The following is an 8,950-nucleotide window of genomic DNA, read 5'->3' as shown; positions in this document are numbered from 1 at the left end:
TTGCTTAAACGACCCAAGTCCCTTTCCACTTAGACCAATCCCCATTGGTCAAGTAACTAATAATCAAATAACATTTTATTTGATAACTCACTAAATCTATCATATGGCATGCATAGATCTTTATTCAATTCCTACGTAGACAAAATTCTAAAAACCATAGGTTTCAAAATTGGAAACCACAACATAGTTTTGAATTCCAAGAGCCTATAATGACTTCGAAAGTAAAGGACTAGTTCGTCATCACCAAAGAACTCGACTCAGGCATCCACTCTACTGATTTCAAACCCAATAGGTGTAACGAGCACAAGAATCCAAATTTCAAACCACCCACTAGGAACCAAAGGGCTGTCACATGAAAACATGTTTACAAAAAATAACAGTCCTCATAAAAATGACAAAATGGCTCTTTAGGACATATGTTAGGGTTCCGCCATTGAGCAACAAATTCAGCTTACCAAATTACACATAGTAACAAAACATCCCATCAGATATACAAGAAATTTATTCAATCATCCAAACTTTAAACATATTAACCTCACACAACTGTTATCTTAGAAAATGTAGTCCGGCACCTGGAGAGGAAAACGCGCCACTTCAACCTCAAACGGCCTGCTTTTGGGATCGGCCAATCTACATTACCAACAAAGAAAATTTTCTTCTTGTCAGTTAAAAACAGGAACCACGTGGACTCTTTACTTTGAAAATAAAATAAAACATAATTTTCACTCAAAATTTCTGAAAGGAAAACCAAAGAAAGAATCAAATTTCAAGCAGTGAAATGTTAACTATAAATACTGTTGGCACCTAATATTAGCTTCACAACCCTCCTGTAGAGGGCATGCCAACCACTTGTACCATTCTGACTCTGAGTCTAGTGTTAGATTAAATTAACTGATTTGATCATACAAGCACCAGTGATGCTACACAGTAACCAAAATTGGGTATCAAATTTTTCAATACCATTTAAAATGCCCCCAATGCATTTGTGTGAGACATGAAAGATGGGATCCATTAAATTAATGCATTAGTGATCCATCAGAGGGCATTCAAAATTTGGTTGCACTAAATATATGGTTAGATTCGGAAAGTTGCCTATACAATGTTCAATTGATGGTGTACCCTGATATAAAATCAATTTTAACAATACTAATATTTCAACACCCTGTGATTGATCAAACAAAAGCGGGTACTTGTTTTTTTCATATGGAATGCATGCAACACTACTTTTTTTTCTTTTTTTTCTTTTTTTTTTGCCTTGTTCTCAAGATAGTTGGAAAAGCACACAAATTCAAGATGAACTGAAGGTGTCATCATCAAAATAGGTGTAAACCACACAAGTCGTGATCACTTAGTGATACATGATGAATGATGAACAAAATCCTGAATGCGATCCACACTCCGTCGCTATACACTGCTAAAGCAAAGAACAAAGGAAATGCCAGATTATCTACGTAAACTCATCCAGATAAGAAATAGGAGAGCAGGTATCATCATTGAGTGCTTCAGAGTTCACTGGTTTTAAAAAACAGATATTTATACAAATAGTGAATTGTGTACATACTTTCCAGAGACAAACGTGAAAGAACCCTCGATGGAGCCTGAAGAAGATGACAAATGTGAGCAACTTTCGTAGACAAATTCTTTCTCGCCCGGAAGTAAGAGTGGATACTGCAAAGAAGCCAAAAGGGAAAGCATTATTACCAAAATGAACAAAAAGAGGACCAAGCCATCCATCCAATAAGTGGTAATATTAATGAAAGAAATTAGAAAGCCCTTCTAACGTCTTTGAAAAAAGGAAGCTTCTGATTTTCAGCACTTTGAGAAACCAATCTAGAGTGGTCAAAGAGGTAATTTTCTTCACTATAGTCACCAGATTTCCCTACAACGAGGTCACCAAGGATAGCTTCCTTCCACAATTTCCTATGGGTGTATGGCTACTGGTCTGTGGTGTAGAGTATACTGCCCCATTTTGTGCTCTATTGTGGAGTACTTTCAAAATTTCCAGGATGTACAAGTAGCCCTGTTAGGAGTACTGCCCCATTTTGGTCGTGTTTTATTCTTGTGTCTACTCAAATGTTAAACAGCATGCAGGCTCTATTCTACTACAATACAAACACGTCTGGTCCAACAACAGGGCATACCACCAAAGAGAAGCAAAGAAGAACCATGTCCCAGATATGCACAAAGTCGAGATTTATATAAATGTGGCAACATTGACAAACTATATAAAGTTAGCTTAACATAGTATCCAATCCTAACATTGCTTGTAAAAAATTACGGAGAAAAAACTGGCTAGTTCATCCACCCAAAGTAAGTTTTCCTATTAAGAAAACTAAATAAGAAAGTAAAAGTGTACCTTTCCTATTACAGCTTCTCCATTGACATCAGATACAACAGCATCATTAGCACGGATGATCCAGTGTCTCCAATACAGTTGGCAAGAACCAGAGGACACTCCATTAATGATGCATCCTTCAGGAGAAAGGGACATGCGGATTGAATAAGAAAAAAAATACTCCCCTGGTTTATGTTTAAGGTCACTGAATTCCGGCACAAGCACAGCAGAAGCACGAACCTTCAGTAGATTATCATATCTCAGTTTCCAAAAGAGAATAGCAAACATAGAAGTAATGATAGTATTTCACCAGCAACAGGAAACTGTTGATAATTGCAATATCAGTAATAATAAGTAATAACTAAAAGAATTAGAAGGCTACATTCAGAGAGCAATCCAATGTTTATACCATCACATATTTTTAGGGAACTCATCTCACTATTCATAGTAACCACAAAGAGTTCAATAAAAGGATGAGAGCATTAATAAAAATCACATGCAAGAGTCCATACAAACAAAAAGCACCTAATCAGTCAAAAAGGTCGCACCCAATGCAATTACTAGTGCAAGTGTAAAACACACAGTTACCTTTAATGGATTCTGTCACTTTTCACGTTAGCCCAAAATATAGTAAGGGGGAGGGGGTTGAATGTACATTTCTGAAAATACAGGAGGGTTGTATGTTTTTGGGTCAACCCACAAGGTGGTGAAGTTCAATTAACTGAAGAAAAAATGTTCCACTTCTAAAATGTCGTTCTTGCAAATCAAGAAATGAAAAGATAATTAGTTGATACATTCCTAAAAAATATAGAATTACAAAATTAATTAATAAGCTCTCCCTGATCCAGCATGAAAAACAGCAAAAGATTCTCAAAGGAATAACAGCACCATCAAAAGTTTTGCACCTGCAAGGGAAGTAGACATTAACTACCTCAAGTTATGAAAACCATTCCCCCATATGAACGAACCTCATGCTGTTTCTGAGACTTTAATTGGAACTTTAACAAGAAAGGTCATTTCCTGAGCATGTCTCATCTGACTTTGTATTGGTTATTTTGATTACAAGAACATTTAGAAAGCAAATTCTACTTGAGACCTGGGAAAATATTTACACGTGTTCAGATGCTAACCATTGTAAGGATCATCAAGGTGCTTGCCTTCGTAGATGGCATGGGACATTAGCTTCTTAAAAAAATAATAGAATTTCTACATATATCTTTTGGTACTCCATGTTAGGAAAAACAGCTTAAGAAGCAGCCTAATGTTAATATAGGATACAAATCCCTATCAAACACTGAAGAAGAGAGAGCGAGAGAGACAGAGATACCAGCTAAGCCACTCCTCTTTGATTTTAGTAGCCTACGACTCAATTTTAGGTGAAAGGGGTCCACCACCCCAGTTATTAAAGTTACTTTTGACCCCATAGTTGGCCAGTACAGCAGCCTAGGGCAAGGCACACCGGTTTACAAGATTGATTTCAGCCATCTCTGGCCCCAATATAACTTAGGTGATGCCCTCTTTCCAGGACCTACTAATGGACTTTGAAATTGAATATTCCAGAATTAAAATATTACTCAACCCAATGCACTGACAGTGCAGCCAACGCAACTTAAGAGGCCCACTGAAGCCTTCCTTCCTAATACATTTGTAACATCCCCTTCGCTACAGATTGGCATGGATATGTGCAGATTGTAATAAAATCCAGTGCAAACACCCCCTCCCCACAGATAGAGAAGGCCTTTTGTGATTTGTGAATCTTGCATTGAGGGTTACCTGTACACCATTTGTTATTGCAGTGGAACAGTGTGGAGCTTCCTCTGGGAACTGGTTGATGCTTCTGATTTTTCCTTCTTCGCGAAGTTTAATAATGCCATTGTGTAAGCGGCGACCATGTTCTTCCAGCCATAATAGCAAGGCATCCTGTTGTTGACTACCTCCAGAATCATGTACAGAACTTAACAATGCATTTGGCACACAAGGAATCATTTCCCCATCAGTTGCAAGATTCTGGGTACCAACACAGAGTTGGCCATTGGTGCAGTTAAGGAAGAAAATCTTTTCAGTGTTAGTGGAAGAAGTTGCAACAACAATATATTTGGATCTGCGACTAAATCCAAGTTGATGTACGATATCCTTTGTTTCTAGGATTATCCGACTCAAAGGTAACAAGTACACGTTAACTAGGCTTTCATAAAAGCAGTAGCCACCTATGAGGCCCAATGGATTTCCAAACATGCCTCCACTAATTTTTTTGCTCAATATGTCTTGACCATCACAAAAACGATACAGAACCCTTGTGGGAAGAGGCAGTTTTACTTTCAATTTTTTTTCGAACTCCTTTATCTCATCCTCAGATGCACCTTTACGCAGTGTAGCCAACGCCTCAGGGAAATTTTCCGACAACCAGCATTTAAGTCTCGCCCAACATCTTCTTACTCGCATAACCAGAGGCCAAGGATACATACCAAAAGATTCCCGCCATATTTTATAAGCTTCCTGGTGGGAGGGGGAGAGAGAGAGAGAGAGATGGTTAATAAGTGCCAATTTCTCATCGAAACAGAAAAAGAATCATATGCTACAAAGCAGTATTTAAATCAGAGAAACCACTAGCTCAAATTGAAATCTTGGATAGACATGATAAAGATAGCATATGGAGCAAGAGGAGTATGACTAATAGGGTTATGACGTTAGATCAGCACGGCCAGGTTTAAGTTAGTTAGAAGCCAAGCACCCTGGCCCATACCAACCCTAACCCAAACTCAGCTCATATCATTCACCCCACTGGATATAACAATGTCAGTGTCATGTTTGGCCCTAAGCAGTCGACCTCAATTAACTAGATAAATAACAATTCAATCTTAATCTAGTCTACCACTGGAGGGGGAAGGGCTACAGGCAGCCTGGAGATGGTCAACCCAAACACATTCATTGATTATGCTTTTTGAAACGTACAGTATGGGAATGTTATAGCAGAGATAATGGTCGAAAACCACCACCTCACAAGAGGTGCTACTTGCTAGCTTACCATTTGCGAAAGGAAAATTCAAAGGAGAAACATGATGAACTTGTAAACAGTTCCAGTTGAATCCATACCACAATATGCAGATTGTAATCCTCCTCTAGACCAATCAATTTTAGGAAAATTTATCTATTAATTGAAGACTAGTTGTGATGCATGTCACATGGAATGTCTATAAATGGATGTCCAATCCAATTTGATAGTTTTGGGATATAAAAGTTGTCGGAATTTATGAAGAATATAGAGGAATTGAACCAGAATCCCAACTTTCCTTCTTAAAAAATGGCCAGATGCCCAGATGGTCGGATGGTTTTAGATCACATGATCCAAACTCATCCAAATCCAATCAATAGGACTAGTTATAAGTTGGGTGCAGCTGTATATCAAGTGGCAGTACCCAAGCATGCATCCTGTGTCAAGAGATACAGCTTAAAATGAGAAGGTTTTCAGAATAATAAAAGATCAAACAGAAGCTATGGAATGAAAACAGAAGTTACAGCCAAAAATGAAAATAAAAAATTCAAGCACCATGAGAGGGAAAAAAAAAACTTTAATTTGAACCTATTGATATACCCATCACTCATCTGCCATAAAAAGGACTTGCTAGTCCAGCAAAAGAACTAAGACCAAAATCTCTACCACCTCAGGTTGGTATATTGCAAAGTATTCAAGATATACAGGCAGGAAGCTCCAAATGGGCAAGGTGTTGTTTTGCCCATTTCAGTTATCAACACATACAAATGAAATCACCATAATGGACAAAAAAGGGAAATTTCAATGAAGACGAAAAGATATACATATTTCATACATATCTATTCTATTATATAACCTGTACAGGTCAATTAGTGTGAACACTTTTTTTGAAACTTTGTCACGCTTTTTTTATTTTCCAAAAATGATTTAGATGTTTAAAACTCCACAAAGATGGATGGTTTCTATGCATCTTCTTTATTCATAAACTACTGTTCTTTGCAGGTGCATTGCGCGTGCACCCACACTCTAGTACGATATAAATGTGTGTGTGTGTGTGTATAGAGAGAGAGAGAGAGAGGGAGAGCTCATTTAAATTCATTTTCAATCAATAGCACAGATGAAATGATATTCCTTTTGTCACCACAAACAATAAGAGTTTCTAGTGGCTGACTAGTTGTAAATGTCAGTAATGGTCCATTTTGGCTGTTGAGAAAATTGCACGAAGAACAAAGAAGAGAAGATTGAAACTAAGTAATTTCTAGTGCTTCAATTGCAAATGAAATGTTCAATTCTTTCATAAAAATATTCATCAACAGTTTTGAAGATCCTGATAATCTCCATGGACAACTGGGAAAAAAATTGACTCCATTCCAAATCACTGCTCTTAATTAGTGTAGATAAGACACAAACAAATTCCTCACCAAAACTCAATAAAAATGAAAATGGGTCCGAAACTACAACCTGCATCAACCAGCGCACGCACACACAAATGAAGAACATTCCAGTGAACATAATATTTGCTTGGTTGCCAAGAAACATAAGGCAAAACCCAAAAAAAAAAAAAAAAAAAGGAAAATAAACATCTAAGTCATGAACAGAACTCCTCAATTTTGTCGAATAATTTAATATATCAGCTAATTTAGGATTTTCTGGCTTTTTTTCTTTTTCTTTTTTTCTTTCCCTAAATGGGCACATTGCACTTTACCCCCTTATAGTTTGGTTCATATGCAGATTGCCCCTCTCTCATTTAGAAATGATCACATAGCTCCATTTTGATTCGCGGACTGAAGTGCGCTGTTAGGCATTTCGTCTAATTTAACAGCAAGTGTAAATATGTACCAAACATAAGAGTTATATGCTCATTTTTAAATTTCAAGTGAGTAAATTGCACATGGAATAAAGCACAGTGGGTTAAAGTGCACTTTGTCTTCCAAACAAATGACGAAAATATCCGTAGTTCACAAACTTCGGTTTCTAATAAACATGGGTATTTTAGTCTTTTTCATTAAATCATTAACGGGATTAACGGGCCTAATTGTGCACTTCAATCCGCAAATCAGAAGGAGGCTATGAGCTTATTTCCAAATGAGAGGGGGACAATCTGCACATATAGTTCAAACCACAAGGGGTAAAGTGAAATTTGCTATTTTTTTATAGCACAATTTCCATTTCAAAAATTTTAGTTTCTCCTTACTCCCACATTCTTCTCAGGAACCAAACAAAGCTCAAATTACTGCTCTCAATTAGTAGGTAAGACCCACAAACAAATTCTTCACCAAAACTCACCAAAAACAACAACAACAACAACAACAAAAGAAAAAAAGTCAGAAACTACACCTGCATAACATTCCAGTGAACCATAAAGTATGAAGTTTGTTTGGTTGCCAAGAAAAATAGGGCAAACCCCAACAAAAGAAAATAACTATCCAAATCATGATGAGATTTCCTGAATTACGTCAAAAAAGAATAGTTTTTTTGAAGCCCAATTTCTGTTTCGAAATTTTTCGTTTATCCATACTTGCACATTTTTCCCAGGAACCAAACAAAGATGAAAAGAAACTAATAATATTGTCAGACAATGAAAAGCATACACATAGAAAGAGAGATAGATATATGAATTAATATATACCTTGAAAGTGGAGATGGGATTGCCAAAAGGGTCTTCGGGAACAGAGAGTTGGAGGTCGTCGGCGCAGAACTTGGACCAGAGAGACTCGTCGGCAGTCCAATCCCGGAACCTCTTGCTCACGCTGGCAGCCGATGCTGCCCCTGTCGGACCCACCTTCGTCAGAATTTCATGAACCGCCAATCCACCCACACTCTCCAAATTCATCTCTCTCTCTCTCTCGTTTTGGGGACACTGGCAGGGATTAGCTGTGTGCGAATTTGTATATAGATAGCGTGAGAGAAAAGAGAGAGAAAGTGCGAAACAAGAGATTGGCTCGGTGAAGTGGAGAGAGTGTAAATGATCGGGTGTGTTACGGTGTTTGGGAGGTTTGTGTGTAAAGTGAGGTTTTATTTGTTTAAAAATCAGTAGAGCCGTCTACTCTGTTTTTGTCAATGTCACCTCATAAAATTGTAAAGTATTGAGATGAGACGGGAAGTGGTATTATGACACACCAGTTTCTTTGGTTTTAATTTTTAAAAATTAATTTTTTTTAAAGGGCAGTGATTGAGGGCCCGAAATGGGGGAGTCCGAATGCGTCGAAATTTCATTTCAGAAAAAAAAAAAAAAAAAAAAAAAAAAAAAAAAAAAGAAAACAGTTTCCAAAATTAGAAATTAGGGATATTAGGGGCAACTTTTTTAGGGCTACAAATCATTTTTCTTTTTTAAATTATATTTTTTTTATTTAGTGGATGTTTTTAAAATTTTAAGAAAATTTTTAAATATACCTAATAAAAATATATTTAAAAAATATAATATTTGAGAAAATCTTTAAAAAATATCAAAAAATACAAAAAAATACTAATATTCAGTACTTTTTTTATATTTTTGTATATTTATTAACTTTTCAAAATATTTTTTCATAAATATTTTATTACTTAGATACATCTAAGTAAGGTGTATCTAAAAAAGTAAAAAACAAATTGTTTAAAATTTTAAAAATATTCACGAAACACAA

At 36.5% G+C, this 8,950-nt stretch overlaps 1 protein-coding gene across 2 annotated transcripts; it reads right to left on the bottom strand.

The window, feature by feature from the left end:
* Positions 1-363: 363 nt before the first annotated feature.
* LOC114309988 (F-box protein SKIP16) lies at positions 364-8,561 on the bottom strand. Of its 2 annotated transcripts, none has more exons than XM_082874991.1 (5): positions 7,957-8,561; positions 4,109-4,831; positions 2,357-2,575; positions 1,562-1,668; positions 364-630 (listed from the first exon to the last, which is right to left on the bottom strand). In XM_082874991.1, the coding sequence occupies exons 1-5, from the start codon at positions 8,158-8,160 to the stop codon at positions 552-554; spliced, it is 1,332 nt and encodes a 443-aa protein (XP_082731117.1). In that variant the 5' UTR covers positions 8,161-8,561; the 3' UTR covers positions 364-551. The 2 variants fall into 2 exon arrangements, with proteins under 2 accessions (XP_082731117.1, XP_082731119.1); XM_082874993.1 differs by having other exon boundaries at positions 4,109-5,764; positions 7,957-8,343.
* Positions 8,562-8,950: the final 389 nt, after the last annotated feature.

The sequence above is a fragment of the Camellia sinensis genome, chromosome 6, assembly GCF_055761805.1.
Source record: "Camellia sinensis isolate YWXY chromosome 6, ASM5576180v1, whole genome shotgun sequence".
NCBI lineage: Eukaryota > Viridiplantae > Streptophyta > Magnoliopsida > Ericales > Theaceae > Camellia > Camellia sinensis.
The sequence above is the reverse complement of the archived record's forward strand: the minus strand, read 5'-3'. Positions and strand labels throughout refer to the sequence as shown.